At 47.3% G+C, this 21,012-nt stretch overlaps 1 protein-coding gene and 1 long non-coding RNA gene across 3 annotated transcripts in view; one reads left to right on the plus strand and one right to left on the minus strand.

The window, feature by feature from the left end:
• Nucleotides 1-21,012, plus strand: part of LOC308470208 — a 116,129-nt gene that overhangs the window by 44,610 nt on the left and 50,507 nt on the right. The gene's annotated exons all lie outside the window — the stretch shown is intronic.
• LOC308469516 (uncharacterized protein) lies at nucleotides 5,412-20,189 on the minus strand. Of its 2 annotated transcripts, XM_080992092.1 has the most exons (3): nucleotides 20,067-20,189; nucleotides 19,205-19,425; nucleotides 13,970-16,043 (listed from the first exon to the last, which is right to left on the minus strand). In XM_080992092.1, exons 2-3 carry the CDS (start codon nucleotides 19,323-19,325, stop codon nucleotides 14,413-14,415), a joined length of 1,752 nt encoding a protein of 583 aa, XP_080848218.1. In that variant the 5' UTR covers nucleotides 19,326-19,425; nucleotides 20,067-20,189; the 3' UTR covers nucleotides 13,970-14,412. The 2 variants fall into 2 exon arrangements, 1 of the variants encoding a protein (XP_080848218.1); XR_013982116.1 differs by lacking the exons at nucleotides 13,970-16,043; nucleotides 20,067-20,189 and adding an exon at nucleotides 5,412-5,645 and having other exon boundaries at nucleotides 19,205-19,867.

A 21,012-nucleotide genomic window follows, 5' to 3' on the forward strand; every position in this document is an offset into this window, starting at 1 on the left:
ATAAATAGGTTCTTAAATAGTATTCTTACAATTCATTCTGTTCTATTCTAAACAATAGCTCAGCTCTTGCGGAGTTCCTAGCACATGTATGCTTTTATTTAAAAGAAAGGTTTCCATTTTATTTACTGCTTTCCAATCCAGCTCAGCCCCTGGCCTCTCAAGATCTTCCCTCCAAAACTTCGGAGGGGCTCCTCTCCACTCCCACTGGTTGCCCCCCCCCCATGGCTTTTCTCACCTCTGCAGGTTTGCCAGCTATGCCCCCTTCGGGACAGAGGTGACTTGGCAACTGCACTCCAGGCTGGCAAGTTCGAGGCTGAATAATTGCAATGTCTTCTACAGTGGTACCTCAGGTTAAGTACTTAATTCGTTCCAGAGGTCCGTTCTCAACCTGAAACTGTTCTTAACCTGAGGTACCGCTTTAGCTAATGGGGCCTCCCGCTGCCGCCGTCACACGATTTCTGTTCTCATCCTGAAGCTAAGTTCTTAACCTGAGGTACTATTTCTGACTTCGCAGAGTCTGTAACCTGAAGCGTCTGTAACCTGAGGTACCACTGTATTTTTTTAAAAGGCAGTTTACTTCACTTTCTTCCTAAAATGGAGCCGTTTACTGCTTTAATTCTGCCCTGTTCCAAAAGTTTCCATTAGAGCTTTCAGGAAAGCTATGAAGAATTTGCATGACTAGAAGTGCGTTAAGATTTTCCAAATGAAAACACTTAGGGGAACTCAATTTCCCCCTTCCCTTTTTTAAAAAAAGATAATCCAATATGGTTAAGAATATAGCATTTTTACTTATTCTATAAAGATGGACAGAAGCTGATGGTGTTAATCTGAATTAGTTGGCCTGCTTGTAACTAACAATATGTTGGAATGTTGCTTCAAGGCGTTGCTTCCTCCTGCAGTGGTTTATAAGCAAGGAATTTTATTATTTCTGAGTATGCATGTGTTTTTCTGCATGTGCATTTATAGGTATACCTGATTATATTCCACCTTTCCAGTGAAAGGTAACTACAACAGCACACATGTAACAAAATGTATTACTCTGACCCCCATGATAATGCTCAAATATAATGCTTTAATTCATCTAGAAGTTACAAGGAAAAGGTGGGACACCCCTGGAGGAAAGAAGGGAAATGCCTCATTACCAGCTACAATCAAATTACCCAACTGCTACAAAACAAAAGCAATGAATCCTGGTCCGCTTTCAATAACTGTTTTGCAGGATCTGACCCAAGGTCCATGGATGGCACCATCTTGTACCCAAGAGCACCAGCCAGAAACCTGCAGGAGTTCAGAAGCAGTACATGATGCTCTGGCCTTTTCCCCCTGCCTTTCCACACAACATGCTTCCTTAGATAAGAGTGTGACCCTATTAGGCCATCCTTTGGTCTGTTTTCAAAGATGAGATGAGCAAGAGTGGTGGAGACTGCCACTCCAATAGGCTTCAGAGAAGGGGAAGAGGAAGGGAGTATGGACCTAGAATTGCTGTGGTTTGAGATGGGACACACCGCAGAAGGAAGGAAGCAGCTGGGAAATAGTGGATCAACAGGAGCAAGATAGCAGGTGCTCCAGCCCTGAACAGAGACAGGAGCCTGTTGCGTTAGAAATATCACAGCAGCCAAGCGACACGATGTCTCTAGTATACTGGAGTCCCCTCCTTCCCCTACAACCAGGCGTGCCCTTCATCTCACAGAGCAGAAAGCCAAACAGACACAGAGATTTTCCATTAGCGGCCCCCGTAGACAACAGGAAGGGACTCAAGGCCAGGAAGTAACTGCTGGGGGCAGGAACACTCACTCTAGGCAACAGCTCAGGTTTTTGAGGACATACATTCCATGTTTCTGTGTGTTTTTGTTGATTTAAATGAAAGAAGCAAAAGAAGCTCACAGCACCACTGATTTCACCAGGCAGGCAGCCAGCCCTGTAGTTGACGGCACCTTCGTGACAGCAGCTGTACCATTTCTCCCATGAGAATTATTGTATGAATTCCATGAAGTTTAGCAACAGCGGTGCTCTAATTAAAATGCTTTCCGCATTACAAGCATCTCAATATTTCTTTCCTCTTGATTCGCTTATGCAAAATGAGTTGTGAAATCTGACCAAATATTTTCCCACACTCCAAGCATATATATGGTTTATCCCATGTGAGTTCTTTTATGAGAAGTAAGCTTAGATCCCTGTGCAAATCTCTTTCCACAGTCCAAACATTTATATGGTTTCTCCCGTGTGAATTCTTTGATGATATGTAAGGCTTGTGCTGTGACTGAAGTTCTTTCCACACTCAAAACAGGTATATGGTTTCACCCCTGTGTGAATTCTTTGATGACGTTCAAGGCTTGAGCTTTGAGTGAAGCTCTTTCCACACTCAAAACATGCATACAGTTTTTCACCTCTGTGAATTTTTTGATGTATATGAAGGCTTGTAACCTGGCTGAAGCTCTTTCCACACTCAAAGCACTTATATGGCTTCTCTCCTGTATGGATTCTGCGATGGCAAACAAGGTATGTGCAGTTACTAAAGCTCTTTCCACATGTCACACATTTATATGGTTTTTCCCCTGTATGGATTCGCTCATGCACAGTAAGGTGTGAACTCTGACTGAAGCTCTTCCCACACTCAAAGCATTTATATGGCTTCTCACCAGTGTGAGTTCTCTTGTGTGAACTAAGGTGTGAACTCTGGCTGAAGCTCTTTCCACATTCCAAGCATTTATATGGTTTGTCCCCTGTGTGGGTTCTCTTATGTGAAGTAAGGCTAGCACTGTGAGCAAAGCTCCTTCCGCACTCTGTACATTTATAAGATTTCTCTCCTGTGTGAATTCTTTGGTGCGATATAAGACTTGAGCTGTGAGTGAAGCTCATTTCGCACTCCAAACATTTATACGGCTTCTCCCCTGTGTGGGTTTTTTGATGCGAAACAAGGCTTGAGCTGTGACGGAAGGTCTTTCCACAGTCAAAACAGGTATACGGTTTCTCCCCTGTGTGAAGTTTTTGATGTTCTGTAAGGTTTCTCCTGCAACTGAAGCTCTTTCCACACTCAGAGCACCTATGTGGTTTCTCCCTGCTGTGGACTTCCTGATGTGTTGTAAGGTTTGAGTGGCGCTTGAAACTCTTTCCACATTCTAGGCATTGGTATGATTCCTGTCCTGCGTGAATTCTTTGATGTGATTTTAGGCCTGAGCTGTCACTGAAGCTCTTTCCACACACCAAGCATTTACACAGTGTCTCCTCTGAGTGGATTCTGCAGTGTGGGCTGAGGCTCGATTTACCTTTGAACGTTTTGCCACACGAAGGGCTATCATTTGTTCTCTTCGCTTCATGCTTATTTCTTTCTGATGAGCCCCGAGAACCATTATTGCCCTGGTCATCACCTGCTAAAATTAAGGGAAAACAGCAAACATTAAAAACTTCCCAATACAGGGCTGCCTTCGGACGTCTTCTAAAAGCTACGTAGTTCTTTATCTCCTTGACATCTGAAGGGAGGGTGTTCCACAGGGCTGGTTCCACTACTTCACTTCTTACTGTGACGAAACCAGCAGATGACCCTCAGAGTTGGACCTCAGTGTCCGGGCAGAACGAAGGAGGTGGAGATGCTCATTCAGGTCTACAGGGCCGAGGCCGTTTAGAGCTTTAAAGGTCAGCACCAACACTTTGAATTGTGCTTGGAAACATACTCTGAGCCAATGTAGATCCTTTAAGACCAGTGTTATATGCTCCTGGCAACTGCTCCCAGTCACCAGTTGAGCTGCTGCTTTCTGGGTTAATTGTAGTTTCCGAGTCACCTTCAAAGGCAGCCCCACCTAGAGCGCATTGTAGCAATCCAAGCGGGAGATAACCATAGCATGTAGCACAGTCTGTGCGCAGGTAGGGACTTAGCCTGTAATGGAGCTGGTAGACAACAGCCCCAAAACTCTGACTATGCCCATGTCACCATTAAAAAACATTCATGTCCTTTCTTTCTACCTTTTATCACTGCTAGCCCGGAGCTCTGGCCCTGCAGCCTTCCTCGTTTTCTTGCCAGGTGGGCTTCCTCAATCCCAACATTTCCCCAGGTCCCCATCTCCATTCCCTGGAACTCACCAGATCTCTCTGAGGGTCCTGGGAGAGAACAGTCAGAGGTGGTGGGAGACAGCCTGACCAGGTCAACTGTCCATCTTCCTCCTTCCATCCTCGCTAGGTTTGCAGAATAATTAATTAATAAATAAATAAATAAATAAATAAATAAATGTTTTTTTTATTTATACTCCACCCTTCCTGGTTCAGAAAACCGGGCTCGATGCAGCTAACAACATATTTAAAACACAGGCCCCCAGGGCTCCCCACGCTGCAGATAGCAGAATGCCACCCAGGGGGCGGAGTGCGCTGAAGCAGAGTGCCCCTCGCGCCGGGCAGACATCGGCCAGCCCCACAAGCTCGGGGGACAGCAGGGAGGCGCAGCACCGCCATCCCGCTGTTCCTCGACCTTGTTCGGTTTCCCCGACCTGCTTTTGCGGGGGAAATAAAGGAAAAATTTTTTTTCTTTATTTCCCCCCCAAAAAACTAGGTGCGTCCTATGGGACGGAGCATCCTATGGGACGAAAAATACGGTACTTCTGCTGACTCACGCGCTCCGACATTTTCTTAGACCGACATTTCCTGGTTTGAGGAACGGAAATGAATTGCATAAGACTGACATAGACGGACAAAGAGTGAGAAGGGGGTCAAAAATCGCAGAGAGGGAGTGACTCAAACAGCGACATCAGCTGGTGAATAAAAATTTTGCACTCTTGAAAAAGACGTTCCTCTAATAAGACTTATAAGAGCAATTACGGGGATTTTTGCAAGATCTGCAACTAGTGAAGATCCCAAATTGCTGCATCATAATCTGCTGAAAGAGACAAGGTTTCATCAGCTCACCTGCACTGACAGAAAGTCTCAGGTGCCAAGGAACAATCAGCGGTGCACTTTCGGGATCCTGATACATATCCTTTGCAGTCACATCCTGGCCCCTGACCTCTGATATGTAGGGCAGCAGAACACGGTTTGAGGAAAATGGCTTCGTGAGCTAGAGAGGGACTGCTGCCATGACCCACAAGTTTCTCACTGCTGACCTGGCAGCTTGGCTGCTGCAAACTGGGGGGAAATCTGGCTCCATACTGAGATGTAGCCCATTCAGTCCCTCATCTGGCAATTGCTGCAGCTACCAGCGAGTGTCGGAAGATTCAGGACCCAACACAATATTATACTCTGAAAAAGAATTTTCTTCACACCACCATTCATTGTCATAGACAAGGAGGGGTGGGGGGCAGCCCCCCAAATCAAGTAAAGCATTAGAAATACTTAACTAACTGGCCAGTCATGCCAGTGCTGCCCCCCTAACAAAAGGCCTGCCCCCCCCCACCAAAAATCTTGCGCCCCTGCCACCACTGAATAACATTTCCTTTTCTGTCTACATTTTATCTCTGCCAACCCAGAGCTCTGGCCCTGCAGCCTTCCTGGTTTTCTCGCCAGGGGAGCTTCCTCACCCCCAACATCTCCCCAGGTCCCCATCTCCATTCCCTGGAACTCACCAGATCTCTCTGAGAGTCCTGGGAGGGAACAGTCAGAGGTGGTGGGAGACAGCCTGACCAGGTCAACTGTCCATCTTCCCCCTTCCATCCTTGCTAGTTCTGCAGGAGAATAATAATAATAATAATAATAATAATAATAATAATAATTTTTGTATCCTGCCTTCTCCGGCCAAGGCAGGGCCCAGAGTAGCTAACATCATAAAAACAACACAATATGCATAAAAACAGACATCAATTAATTAAAATACATCTTAAAATTAATTCAGACAAGTTAATATCTAAATAGGTGGCAATTATCAGGTTGGAATTGAGAGTGGTTAATACTTGCCAGGACCAACTGTTTCCACTGATCATACAAGGTCATGTGAGCAGGTTGGGGGCCTCCTTTTGGCTTGTTTTATACAAAGGAAAGTAAGGCAAACTCCATCCTGCCCAAAGGCCTGGCGGAACTGCTCCGTCTTGCAGGCCCTGCGGAAAGATGTCAAATCCCGCAGGGCCCTGGTCTCTTGTGGGAGAGCGGTCCACCAAGCCGGGGCCACGGCTGAAAAGGCCCTGGCTCTAGACAAAGCCAACCTAATTTCCCTGGGGCCTGGGATCTTCAAGGTGTTGTTATTAGCAGAAAGAGGCTGAAAGAGGATCAGCCTCTTCCATCCTTCCTGAGGAACTCAGAAGCCTAAAGAAGCTGCAAGTTCCTTGGGTGGGAGGGAGGGAGAAGTAAAAGGAGCCTCAGAGAAGCTGCAGGGATTCCTCTGCCCTAGATATTCTCCAGCCCCTGCAGAAGCCCAAATGGGGCATATATTACAAATTTATATCCCCCAATCTGGTGGGCTTCTCACAGCCACCCAGTGCGGCTAAGAGCATATATAAAGACAGAACAAAACATCAACCATAAAAAACAGAAATATCCTATACAGGCAACAAAAAACCAATAATAAGAATAGTAGCAATAATAACAACATGTTTACAGTTATACCCAAATTAAAATAACCACCGCCCCCAACTAAACAATAAACCAACACCAACCCGACGAAAACAAAACAGAGGAACCAAAATCAGAACCGTTTAAAGCATTTTAGCCAGTTGCCCCAACCCAAGAGGTGCTCCAGCAAAGTCCCAGTGGCCTCCCAGGAGCCTCTTTTGGCTGTTCAAGGTGAGTCTGGGCTCCACCCCCTAGGCCAGGTGGAATGGGCCTTGCACCAGGGAGTGGTCTTCCTTCCAGTCTTCATGGCATGGTAGGCATGGTAGTGACCTGAAAGTAGATCCCATTGAACGCAGTGGGTCTTATATCTATATAGGGCTCCTCTGCCTATTCCTCCTCTTCTGGCAACCAGAAACATATTGGTGCATGCTCCAGGTGAGAGACTTTGGAGAAGACCTCTTCCCTGCCTTCCTGCAAATCAAGACCTTCTTGCATTGTATGTTCTCCTGTCTTTTCTGCTTGCTGGAGGGAGGGGTTCCCTCTAGCCCCCACCCATCCATTTCTTCTTCTCCACCCCCAACCCCCTGAAACTCAGCCAACGTCTCCCAGCCTCAGAGGTGGGGAGCCCCAGCTCAGGTCCTTCCTAGGACCACAAATCCAGCCTCTTTGGAACTATATTGCAGGACTCAGAAGTTTAAACAAACTGCAGGTTTTTATGGGTGAGGGAGAAGCAAGGGGGCCTCAGAGCCCCTCTGGGGATTTTCCTCCATGGATATATTGGGAGGGAAAGCCCACCCACAGTTTCCACAGTAAAACCTCCCCCCTTTATCTTATTCCTTGCTTCCACTCTCCATCCCCCCAAGTCCCTATCTCCACCTCCTAGGAACTCACGAGATGTCTCTGAGGGTCCTGGAGGACAACGCTCAGAGGTTGTTTGGAGGGAGGCAGGAGACAGTCTGTCCAGGTCAACCATCCATCTTCCTCCTTCCATCCTTGCTTGGACTGAAGAGCTCAGAAGCTGCAGGTTCCTGGGAGGGAGGAAGAAACAAAGGCAGCCTCAGAGGCCCTGCAGTTAGTTTCCTGCCCAAGACATTTTCCTGGTGAATGTGAAGCCATGCCTGAAAAGTGGAGCCATGCCTGAAATAAGATCTTCATCCCACCACCATTAAAAACATTTATTTCCTTTCCTGGCTTCCTTTTCACTCTGCCAACTTTGCTGCAGCAGTGGCTGGTGGTGAGAAACTTATGTCATTTTATGGCCAGTGGTTCTCCTCTTCCCATCCTTAAAGTCTTCCCTCCTCCATCTCTCCCAACACCTTGGTTCCTTCCTAGGGCTGGTCTGCTATACAGAGAGACTGCACCCTCCTTGGGGGCTTTCCTCCTGAACCCCCCCCCCCCAGACAGGGAAGGCATCGAAGATAAAAGAGCCCATGCCGTTGTAGAGCTGAAATGAGTTTCCAGCTGACCCTGCCCTCCCTCCCCCTCTTTTCCCAAAACATGAATGTCTCTCTCCTCCCCTTCCCAGAGCCATCCTGCCTCCTTTCCTTTTGGGGGGGTTTCCTCGCCCACCTGCCTTCTGGCCGTGCTCTCCTCCTGGGGCGCCCCTGCACCCCTTAAAACCTTTTGCACTCATCGCAGCTCTTGGGGGGCTGAATTGTGGGGTGCAACCCCACGCATGCGCCTTCCCGCCCCTGCCCCTTTGCAAAACTGCCCTCTCCTGGAGGGCTTCTCTCCTGCGAAGGAGCTGCTCTGGCTCGGGAGCCCCCTCCCCCCCCCAATATATCTCCCTCTTTTTCCTACCTTGCAGAAGGCACAGTCTTCCGCGCTGCAGACTCTCCTCCCTCGCAGCTGTTCAAATGTAACAAACCGAGGAGGAAGTGACGCTTTTCCTCTCCCCCAGGAAGTCCAGCGTCATAATATAATCGCTGCCTTTAACCCTTGAAGAGCCAGCGTCTCTCCCACCCCACCCACCCAAACTGCGTGGTGCTGGAGACATTGCGGATTCCGCCTATGGGGACCCCACAAAGCGCCCCCTTCCCTTGGAGGGGGGCACGCCCTCCTTTTTCTTACTGCATTTCCAGGGCGGTGGGATTTGCATTCTGCAGAGGGTCTGCTCCAAGGTTCAAATGTGGGGCAGTTGTGGCATAGTGGTTAGAGTGCACCTCTTGATATTAAGGTGGGACATTTCATAGCCCTGTTATGTTACAGTAGAACACAAAAGAATTCTTTCTCATCCCTGGTAAAGAAAAATAAGCACCCCACCCCAGACCTTCTAAGGCTGCTTTTTGCAATATCAAAACCATAATGCCAGAACAGCCATCTCGAAACCATGCCCACCTCACAAGGTTACTGAGAAGATGGGGGGGGGGGCAGGCAGGACACAGACAAACCCTACCTACAAGGATGTGCAGTTTCACAGATTTTGCTCACAGCTTAGCCCACCTCACAGGGTTGTTGTTGTTGCAAAGGTAACAGGTGAGAAGAGAAGCCAGCAAGAAGCCGGGTGCAAATGTTTCATTTCAGCTTCACAGACCCTGCAGAGACACAAAACCGGTGCCAAGCTCACCCTGCTCCGTCACAATCGCTTAACTGCAAAACTGCAGTCCTGATCTTTTACAGGGGGAAGAAAACACCGGAAAAGGAAAAATATATACAGTTGACTTGCAGGCAGAGAGTTTTAAAGCTCTTTTTGCACAGGGCAGAAAAATGGGGGTGGGGGCAGGACGGGGGTCTAAGAGGCATCCGGCTGCTGGTTCCAGAAGGCAAGGATGGTCCGATGGACGCATTCCCAGGGGTTTGTCCCAACTATATGTGATTTCGACTTTACCACCAAAATGTAACCCCTGCAAAAGTTGTGTGTCGAACTGTGCACCCCATACAATAGTTTATTGTCACAACTCTCAGCACCCTTAACCAGCAAAAGAGCTCCCAGAAATCTTAGGGGGGTTTCATGGGGCTTTGGATATGTGGTGTGAATGTGGCCTAACAGATTTGTGCTTGTGTGTGTGTGTGTCTAGCATCACTTGGCCTCCAAACACACTTTGGAAATAGGCACACATTGATCAAAATGGTGCAGCATAAAATCACAGGTGCAGTCAGCTCTCTATCCTAGTACAGTCATACCTCGGGGTGAATACGCTTAAGCTTAAATATTTTCGGGTTGCGCTCCATGGCAACCTGGAAGTAACGGAGCGCGTTACTTCCACGTTTCGCCACTCACATATGCGCAGGTGCTAAAAGTGATGTCACGCGCATGTGCGGAAGCAGCAAAAAGATAAAAACTCAATTATATAAAATACATTTTGGGGTTTCGAATCAATAGTCAGATAGTGGATCTTATTCTAATTGCCCCAGCTAAAAACCTTGCAACCTTTGATGTCACCTGCTCATCTTGGTCTGCTGAGAGAAAAAACACTGTGACAGGCGTTGGGTGACCCGGAATGGACAATAAAATAGGGGTGATAACATCACTCTTCAAATCTTTATATAGAGTGCAAACCAGAAGGACATGCGCCACTGATTCAGAACTGCCATCTCCACAGGGACATAACCGTTTTTCGTGTGGAATCGTCCCTCAATTACAACCGAAGGCAGTATATTCAATCTTGTGAGAGTAAATGCACGTCTATATTTTATAATTGCTAAGTTATGCAGATAGGGTGCAGAAGAGTCAAAATGGGTATATCACTGCCGCTGATGTTTTTCCTATTGCGACCTTGGGCAGTAGGAATGTTGTCCCAATGTTGTCATTCCAGGGTGGTTCAGGGTGGACCTGAAGTCACAAGATTAAGTCCTGTCCTCCTCAACACAGCTCCCCCTCCATCCCACTTCCAGATAAACAACAGGCCACTGCTTTCAGTTGATCAACAACTTTCAAACATTCACCATTTTCTCCCTTGTCTTAGACGGGAAGGGTTTTTCTCTCCAAGCATTCGGGGACCACTGCTATTCATGTGCCCTTGTGAAATTCCTCTCACCTCCATGGTAGCGTTTTGCTGTTTAGCCAATGTCCTTCCTCTTAAAAATAGGTTGTATGTCAACACCTCCTTAAATTTATTTGGGTGGTGGTTGGGTTAAACTCTGGTTTCCCAACGACATCGGTCAAAACAACAAGGTTCTCCCCACCTTCACTCCTTTCAAACCACATATAGCTTCTAGTGTCCACATCTCCTCCAGTGCACAGCCAATAAAATCCAATTATAAGGAGAACCTCCACTTTTGATGGCGGTCCGAGGGGGTTGCATCATGGCAAAGGTGATGACCCAACTCCTCCATCTGCCCCCATGCTGATCTGCACGGGAGCGAGCCGTTGAGGCGACCGGGGGTCAGCCTGCTCCCTCATACCCCAGGAGGTTTCCAGGAATGCTTAAACCCTTTCGTTCCCTACCCCTTCATTTGTGCCTGCCTCCAATGTCGAGGGAGCTGCCGCCATGGTGCAAGACCAGAACCGGAAACTCAAGGTCAAAGAATAATACAAATGTAGTGTTGGAAGGGACCACAAGAATCATCTAGTCCAGGGGTAAAGGTAAAGGGACCCCTGACCGTTAAGTCTAGTTGCGGATGACTCTGGGGCTGTGGCACTCATCTCGCTTTACTGGCCAAGGGAGCCAGCGTACAGCTTCTGGGTCATGTGGCCAGCATGACTAAGCTGCTTCTGGCAAACCAGAGCAGTGCACGGAAACGCCGTTTACCTTCCCGCCAGAGCAGGACCTATTTATCTACTTGCACTTTGATGTGCTTTCAAACTGCTAGGTTGGCAGGAGCAGGGACCGAGCAACGGCAGCTCACCCTGTTGCGGCGATTCGAACCACCGACCTTCTGATAGGAAAGCCCTAGGCTCTGTGGATTAGACCACAGCACCACCCACGTCCCAGTCCAGGGGTAGTCAGCCTTTTTATACTTACCACCCACTAATGCATCTTCCTTGATGGTAAAATTTCCTTACCACAAACCAGGACTTGATGGAAGGAGGATTCAGAACCCCCTACCGCCCAGTTAGAATCCTGAAATGCCCACTAGTGTGCGGTAGGAACCAGATCGACAATCCCTGATCTAGTCCAACCCCCTGCAATGCAGGAAAAACAACCCGACCTCTGCTGAAAAACCTAAAAAAAGGAAAGAGAGTTCACCACCTTCCAAGGTAGCTCATCTCACTTGCAGTCAGAAATTTCTTCCTAAAGCTTAGGATGAGGTATTTTTACTCCTTGCATAAAATACAGATGCAGGAAGAGTCGGAAAGCCAGGAAGTAATTGAAATCTCTGTATTTACGTGGATTTAAATGAAAGAAGTGAAAGAAGCTCTCTTACATAACTGGGACAAAATTACATAACTGGAAAAAAAATATTACAAAAAGACAATACCAATAAAGAGTACAAATTAAGAAGGGGGGAAGGAAAAGAAAACTTAAACTATCTATTGTTATTAGTAAGATAAAGAATATGACATAAATTTGAGATTGCAATTTCATGTTACAGTAAAAAAAAATCTCATTATCATTAAACCCAACCTCCCATTTATTCCTTAGTTCTTTCTAAATAACTTTACTGCCATACCAAAATATTATTTTTTATATTATTTTTACACAGTTTTTTTGTTGTTTAGTCATTTAGTCGTGTCCGACTCTTTGTGACCCCATGGAACAGAGCACGCCAGGCACTCCTGTCTTCCACTGCCTCCCGCAGTTTGGTCAAACTCATGCTGGTAGCTTAAAGAACACTGTCCAGCCATCTCGTCCTCTGTCGTCCCCTTCTCCTTGTCCCCTCCATCTTTCCCAACATCAGGGTCTTTTCCAGGGAGTCTTCTCTTCTCATGAGGTGGCCAGAGTATTGGAGCCTCAGCTTCACAATCTGTCCTTCCAGTGAGCACTCAGGGCTGATTTCAGAATGGATAGGTTTGATCTTCTTGCAGTCCATGGGACTCTCAAGAGTCTCCTCCAGCACCATAATTCAAAAGCATCAATTCTTAGAGGGGGGGGGGAGGGAGGAAATAAAAAAAAATAAAATAAAAAAAAGCATCAATTCTTCAGCAATCAGCCTTTTTTATGGTCCAGCTCTCACTTTCATACATCACTACTGGGAAAACCACAGCTTTAACTATATGGACCTTTATTGGCAAGGTGATTTCTCTGCTTTTTAAGATGCTGTCTAGGTTTGCCATCGCTTTTCTCCCAAGAAGCAGGCGTCTTTTAATTTCGTGGCTGCTGTCACCATCTGCAGTGATCATGGAGCCGAAGAAAGTAAAATCTCTCACTGCCCCCATTTCCCCCCCTTCTATTTGCCAGGAGGTGATGGGCCCAGTGGCCATGATCTTCGTTTTTTTGATGTTCAACTTCAGACCATATTTTGCGCTCTCCTCTTTCACCCTCAATAAAAGGTTCTTTAATTCCTCCTCACTTTCTGCCATCAAGGTTGTGTCATCTGCATATCTGAGGTTCTTGATATTTCTTCCGGCAATCTTAATTCCGGCTTGGGATTCATCCAGCCCAGCCTTTCGCATGATGAATTCTGCACATAAGTTAAATAAGCAGGGAGACAATATACAGCCTTGTCATACTCCTTTCCCAATTTTGAACCAATCAGTTGTTCCATATCCAGTTCTAACTGTCGCTTCTTGTCCCACATAGAGATTTCTCAGGAGACAGATGGGGTGATCAGGCACTCCCATTTTGATACAAATTCAGCTCTCGGTTTATTTTTTCCTGATAAGCTATCTAATTCAGCATATTCAGTCAATTTTTGAATCCACTCCTGTCTGGAAGGAATTATGTTGCTTTTCCACCTTGATGGCTATAAGGACTCTCGCTGCCACTGTTGCATACAAAAAAATACCTTTAATTTGTTTTGGAATATCTGAGTCAGTGATCCCCAACAGATGTGCCTCTGGCTTTCTATTACAGTGGTACCTCGTGTTACAGACACCTCAGGTTACAGATGCTTCAGGTTACAGACTCCACTAACTCAGAAATAGTACCTCGGTTAAGAACTTTGTTTCAGGATGAGAACAGAAATCGCGCGGTAGCAGCAGGAGGCCACATTAGCTAAAGTGGTACCTCAGGTTAAGAATGGACCTCCAGAACAAATTAAGTTCTTAACCCGAGGTCCCACTGTAAAGGAAAGTCTTAACATTTTTTCTAATTCTGAATGGATTTCCTCCCAAAATTTCTTTATTTTGCTACATTGCCACCATATATGATACAGTGAGCTTGTTTGATCTCCACATCTCCAACAGTTACTTTTGGATCCTTTGTACATTTTGGCTAATTTCCATGGAGTCAAATACCACTGGTGCTGCATTTTTAAAACGTTTTCCCTTACGGCATAGCACGTGGTAAATCTCCAACTATTCTTCCACAGATTTTCCCATTGGGACATTGTTATAACATACCCAAAGTCTTGAGACCACTTTATCACGGCTGATGTAACTCAAATCTCGAGGTTTCCTTGGCAAACCCTTTTTATCTACATTAATTTTTTTGAATATTGGATAATATTGGAACTAATCTGTAATAATATCTCTTAATTCCTCAAAACTTTTAAGTTTCAGCTGGTTATCTTCTTTTAAAATTATTTTATAAGTAGGCCAATTTCACAACGTATTTTTTTTCTTCACCACTGTGGCCTCTGCTTGGAGAGGCCCACCACGGGATTTTAGGCTGCAACCGATCTTTGTATTTCTCCCAAACTTTAAGAAGTGATCTCCTTATAATATGATTTGAGAAATCTCTGTGTATTTTTGCCTTTCCATAAATTCAATAAGGGTGCCAAGCCCAACAGTTATTATGTCCCTCCAAATCCAACAAACCTATATCTTGCAAATTAGCGGTGCTCCACTTAAAGTGCTTTCCTCATTACAAGAATCGAAATATTTTCCCCATCTTGATTCACTTATGCAAAATGAGTTGCGAAATCTGACCAAATCTTTTCCCACATTCCAAGTATATATATGGTTTATCCCATGTGAGTTCTTTTATGAGAAGTAAGGCCAGATCCATGTGGAAATCTCTTTCCACACTCCAAACATTTATATGGTTTCTCCCCTGTGTGAGTTCTTTTATGAGAAGTAAGGGCAGATCCATGTGCAAATCTCTTTCCACACTCCAAACATTTATATGGTTTCTCCCCTGTGTGAGTTCTTTTATGAGAAGTAAGGGCAGATCCCTGTGCAAATCTCTTTCCACACTCCAAACATATATATGGTTTCTCCCCTGTGTGAATTCTTTTATGAGAAGTAAGGCCAGATCCATGTGCAAATCTCTTTCCACAGTCCAAACATTTATATCGTTTCTCCCCTGTGTGAACTTTGTGATGAGATCTAAGGCTTGAGCTTTCAGTGAAGTTCTTTCCACACTCAAAACAGGTATATGGTTTCACCCCTGTGTGAATTCTTTGATGACATTTAAGCTGTGAGCTTTGAGTGAAGCTCTTTCCACACTCAACACATGCATATGGTTTTTCACCTCTGTGAATTTTTTGATGTTTATGAAGGCCTGTACCATGCCGGAAGCTCTTTCCACACTCAAAACACTTATATGGCTTCTCTCCTGTATGGATTCTGCGATGGCTAACAAGGTATGTGCAGTTACTAAAGCTCTTTCCACATGTCACACATTTATATGGTTTTTCCCCTGTATGGATTCGCTCATGCACAGTAAGGTATGAACTATGAATGAAGCTCTTCCCACACTCAAAGCATTTATACGGCTTCTCACCAGTGTGAGTTCTCTTATGTGAACTAAGGTTTGAACTCTGGCTGAAGCACTTTCCACATTCCAAGCATTTATATGGTTTCTCCCCTGTGTGGGTTCTCTTATGTGTAGTAAGGCTAACACTGTGAGCAAAGCTCCTTCCGCACTCCGAACATTTATAAGATTTCTCCCCAGTGTGAATTCTTTGATGCAATGTAAGACTTGAGCTGTAAGCGAAGCTCATTCCGCACTCCAAACATTTATACGGCTTCTCCCCTGTGTGGATTTTTTGATGCATTGCAAGGCCTGAGCTGCTAGTGAAGGCCTTTCCACACTCAAAACAGGTATATGGTTTCTCCCCTGTGTGGATTTTTTTATGATATACAAGGCTTGATCTGCTAGTGAAGGCCTTTCCACACTCTAAACAGGTATATGGTTTCTCCTCAGTGTGGACTTTGTAATGTCTTTTAAGGTATGAGTGGCGATTGAAATCCTTTCCACATTCTAGGCATTTGTATGATTCCTGTCCTGCGTGAATTTTTTCATGTGATTTTAGGCCTGAGCTGTCACTGAAGTTCTTTCCACACACCAAGCATTCACACGGTTTCTCCTCTGTGTGGATTCTGCAGTGTGAATTGAACCTAGATTTACTTTGGAATGTTTTGCCACATAAAGGTCTCTCATTTGTTCTCTTCCCCTTCTGATGTTTTTTCTGGACTGGGATTTGATGGTCGTTATCAGTCTGCATTAGAAGGCCTTCATACCTCCTATTTTCTTCTTGGTTTTTCTCTTGTGGTCTTGTTTCCTCTTGATCTTGAAAGGTCTTTCCTTTGACTTCATTCTTGGTTCTTTCTGATGAGACCCGAGAACAACGACTGTCGTGTTCATCACCTGCTAAAGTTAAGGGAAGATGACAATTAAAAATGTAATCCAAATCACCATCCTAGTGAGACTTTCTGTAACATCTGATGATGATGATGGTGATTTTATTATTTATACCCTGCCCATCTGGCTGGGTTTCCTCAGCCACAGCATATATAAAACATCAAACTGCCCAATACAGGACTGCCTTCAGATGTCTTCTAAAAGCTACATAGTTCTTTATCTGCTTGACATAATAATAATAATAATAATAATAATAATTTATTATTTATACCCCGCCCATCTGGCTGAGTTTCCCCAGCCACTCTGGGCGGCTCCCAATCAGTGTTAAAAACAGTACAGCATTACATATTAAAAACTTCCCTGAACAGGGCTGCCTTAAGATGTCTTCTGAATGTCAGGTAATTCTTTATCTCTTTGACATCTGATGGGAGGGCGTTCCACAGGGCGGGCGCCACTACCGAGAAGGCCCTCTGTCTGGTTCCCTGTAGGCTCACTTCTCGCAATGAGGGAACCGCCAGAAGGCCCTCGGCGCTGGATCTCAGTGTCCGGGCTGAACGATGGGGGTGGAGACGCTCCTTCAGGTATACAGGACCGAGGCCGTTTAGGGCTTTAAAGGTCAGCACCAACACTTTGAATCGTGCTCGGAAACGTACTGGGAGCCAGTGCAGATCTCTCAGAACCGGTGTTATGTGGTCCCGGCGGCCACTCCCAGTCACCAGTCTAGCTGCCGCATTCTGGATTAATTGCAGTTTCCGGGTCACCTTCAAAGGTAGCCCCACGTAGAGCGCGTTGCAGTAGTCCAAGCGTGAGATAACCAGAGCATGCACCACTCTGGCGAGACAGTCCGCGGGGAGGTAGGGTCTTAGCCTGCGTACCAGGTGGAGCGCCTCCATGGACAGCTGTGAGTCCAAAATGACTCCCAGGCTGCGCACCTGGTCCTTCAGGGGCACAGTTACCCCATTCAGGACCAGGGAATCCTCCACACCTGCCCGCCTCCTGTCCCCCAAAAACAGTACTTCTGTCTTGTCAGGATTCAACCTCAATCTGTTAGCCGCCATCCAACCTCCAACCGCCTCCAGGCACTCACACAGGACCTTCACCGCCTTCACTGGTTCTGATTTAAAGGAGAGGTAGAGCTGGGTGTCATCTGCATACTGATGAACACCCAGTCCAAACCCCCTGATGATCTCTCCCAGCGGCTTCATATAGATATTAAAAAGCATGGGGGAGAGGACAGAACCCTGAGGCACCCCACAAGTGAGAGCCCAGGGGTCTGAACACTCACCCCCCCCACCACTTTCTGGACACGGCCCAGGAGGAAGGAGCGGAACCACTGTATGACAGTGCCCCCAGCTCCCAGCCCCTCTAGACGGTCCAGAAGGATGTTATGGTCGATGGTGTCAAAGGCCGCTGAGAGATCCAGCAGAACTAGGAAACAGCTCTCACCTTTGTCCCTAGCCCGCCGGAGATCATCAACCAGCGCGACCAAGGCAGTTTCAGTCCCATGGTGAGGCCTGAATCCCGATTGGAAGGGATCCAAATGGTCCGTTTCCTCCAGGCGTGTTTGGAGTTGCTCAGCAACCACCCGCTCAATCACCTTGCCCAAGAATGGCAGATTTGAGACTGGGCGATAGTTGGCCAAATTGGCCGGGTCTAAAGATGTTTTTTTAAGAAGCGGTTTAATGACCGCCTCTTTCAGCGGGTCTGGGAAGGCTCCCTCACAGAGGGAAGCATTCACCACCCCGCAGAGCCCATCGCCCAGCCCTTCCCGGCTCACTTTTATCAGCCAGGATGGGCAAAGATCAGCCAGGATGGGCAAAGATCAGCTTTTATCAGCCAGGATGGGCAAGATCAGCCAGGATGGGCAAAGATCAAAAAAAGCTTTGCAAAAGCATTGCAGGAGATCTTGGGGTCCCTACCAGGCCCCGGTGGTACAGGTGGTTCCGATAAACTGCGAACCACCTGAAAAAGTCTCCTGCTGCTGTTTTCTGCAGATGCAATGGAGGCAGCGAAGAAGGCCCTCTTCGCCGTCGCCATTGCCACTTGGTAGGCTCGACGTTGAGCTCTAACCCGTGTCCGGTCTGATTCAGAATGAGTTTTCCGTCACCGGCGCTCTAGCCGTCTCAACGATTGTTTCATCACCCTCAGCTCCGGGGAAAACCACGGGGCTGTCCGGGCTCCATGCAATCGGAGAGGGCGCTTCGGAGCCAGACAGTCAATAGCCCTGGTTAACTCCGCATTCCAGCGTGCCACCAGGGAATCAACTGAAAGGCCATCAACTTGGGATAAAGCATCCCCTACCACTCTCTGGAAGCCAATTGGATCCATTAAGTGGCAGGGGCGGACCATCCGAATCGGTCCCACCTCCCTGCGGAGGGGAAGGGTTGCGGAGAAGTCCAGTTGCACTAGGAAGACATCTGAAGGGTGCCACCACTGAGCAGGCCCTCTGCCTGGTTCCCTGTAACTTCACTTCTGGCAATCAGGGAACCAGAGCTGGACCTCAGTGTCTGGGGTTAGAGATGCTCCTTCAGGTCTACAGGGTCAAGACTGTTTAGAGCTTTAAAGGTCAGCACCAACACTTTGAATGATGCTCAGAAACAAACTCTGAGCCGATGTAGATCCTTTAAGACCAGTGTTATATGCTCCTGGCAACTGCTCCCAGTCACCAGTTGAGCTGCCGCTTTCTGGATTAATTGTAGTTTCCGAGTCACTTTCAAAGGCAGCCCCACCTACAGTACATTGTAGCAATCCAAGCGGGAGATAACCATAGCACGTACCACAGTCTGTGTGCAGGTAGGGTCTCAGCCTGTGTACCAGATGGAGCTGGTAGACAGAAGCCCCCAAATCCTGGCTATGCCCAAGTCACCATGAGAAAATATTCATTTCCTGCCTATCTTTAATCTCTGCCAGTCCAGAACTCTGGCCCTGCAGCCCTCCTTGTTTTCTTTCCAGGGGAGCTGGAAAGACCTCCTTGCCTTTTCTCCCCCCTGTGTCTTTTCTGCTCACTTGGGGGGTGTCCCTCCCCCCCATCCATCCATCCTCCCCCCCCCCCAACCCCCTGTAACTCAGGCAGAAGCAAAGGGAGCCTGCAGGGATTTATCTTGCCACAGAATTTCCTTGTTTCCACTCCCCAAACCTCCATGCCCCCAACTCCATTCCCTGCCACTCACCAGATCTCTCTGAGTGTCCTGGAGGGGAACGGTCAGAGGTTGGGGGAGGCAGCCGGACCAGGTCAACCGTCCATCTTCCCCCTTCCATCCTCGCTAGGTTCGCAGGATCAGACTCTTCCATCCTTCCTGAGGAGCTCGGAAGCTGCAGGTTATTGGGAGGGAGATAGAAGCAAAGGCAGCCTCTGAGGCCCTGCAGGCATTTTCCCGCCCAAGATATTTTCCTGGTGAATGATAAGCCTGCCTAGGTGTGGAGCTCCCATGATAAAAGAGGAGTGTCCCCCCCTCCTGAACCCCACCATGCGAGGAAAGTGGAGTCATGCCTGAAAGAGGATCTTCTTCCCACCAACATTCAAAACATTCCTTTTTTGGCTTCCTTCTTTCTCTGCCAGCCTGGAGCTGTGACCTGGCTGCCTCCCTCCATTCCACCTCCTCCCCCAACCCCACTTTAGGGGAAGGGGCTGTAGCTCAAGAGCGGAGCATCTCCTCAGCAGGCAAAAAGCCCCCGATCCAAGACCCCCCCCCTTTGGTCTAATCCTGCCCTCTCTACTCGACCCCTTTCTCTCCAAAACATCCATGCCTCCTTCCTCCTCTTCCCAGAGCCACCCTGCCCCCTTTCCTTTTTTGGGGGGGTTCCTACCCCACCCTAAAATTCTCCCCCCCCCCCTGCCTCGCCTTCTTGCCTTGCTCTCCTCCTGCAGCCCTCGAGGTCCTTTGCTCTCCCCACAGCTCTTTGGGGGCTCAATTGTGGGGTGCAAACCCATGCATGCTCCTCCCCCGGAGGGCTTCTCTCCTGCGAAGGAGCTGCTCTGGCTCGGGAGCCCCCTCCTCCCCCCAAAAAATATATATCCCTCTTTCTTCCTACCTTGCAAAAGGCACAGTCTTCCGCGCTGCAGAATCTCCTCCCTCGCAGCTGTTCAAATGTGACAAACGGAGGAGGAAGTGACGCTTCCCTCTCCCCCAGGAAGTCCTCTCTAGCAATATAATCGCTGCCTTTAACCCTTGAAGACCCAGCATTCACCCCACTCCACCCTCCACCCCAAACTATAAGGTGCTGGGGACATTGCGGATTCTGCTTCTTTGTACCCCATAAAAGAGGGTTGCTACCTTTCTTCTGGCGAAATACAAGGCGGTTGGGGGTGATTCCTCCCACCCACCCCCAATTTGTTGCTGAACCGACTTGGAAGCAATCCATTACAATCTGTCGCAGCCCAGCACGATGCCCCATCTTGCATTTCTCTCCCTCATCATCATTCCAGCAATTTCCTCCATCGCCTCTCCAACAATTTCATTTGTTCAACAGAACTTTCCCTCCGGTTGACAGAAGCGATTCCTTGGATTCCAGCTATGAATGCTGTCAATTTAGCGTGCTTCCTAACCAAGTTGGATTTGTGAAAGTTTTATTTATGGCTGAGTAATACATGCACTTTATTGGTAACTGTTGGGCTGATTATATTTATTTTCTCGCCTCATCTTGTTTTCAGTTTATAAATAGGTTCTTAAATTGTATTCTTACAATTCATTCTGTTTTATTCTAAACAATAGCTCAGCTCTTGCCGAGTTTCCATCACATGTATGCTTTCATTTAAAAGAAAGATTTCCATTTTATTTAGTGCTTTCCAATCCAGCTCAGCCCCTGGCCTCTCAAGATCTTCCCTCCAAAACTTCGGAGGGGCTCCTCTCCACTCCCACTGGTTGCCCCCCCCCCATGGCTTTTCTCACCTCTGCAGGTTTGCCAGCTATGCCCCCTTCGGGACAGAGGTGACTTGGCAACTGAACTCCAGGCTCTGGCAAGTTCCAGGCTGAATAAT

The sequence above is a fragment of the Podarcis pityusensis genome (assembly GCF_964106645.2).
Source record: "Podarcis pityusensis genome assembly, chromosome: 2".
NCBI classification, from domain to species: Eukaryota; Metazoa; Chordata; class Lepidosauria; order Squamata; family Lacertidae; genus Podarcis; species Podarcis pityusensis.

Excerpts from the sequence above, each read along its gene's own strand:
- LOC308469516 (XM_080992092.1), bottom strand. The coding sequence starts at position 19,325 with ATGGAAGAGTCTGATCCTGCGAACCTAGCGAGGATGGAAGGGGGAAGA. Across the intron at positions 16,044-19,204 it reads AGGACACTCAGAGAGATCTG|CAGGTGATGAACACGACAGT; the intron begins GTGAGTGGCAGG and ends CCTTAACTTTAG.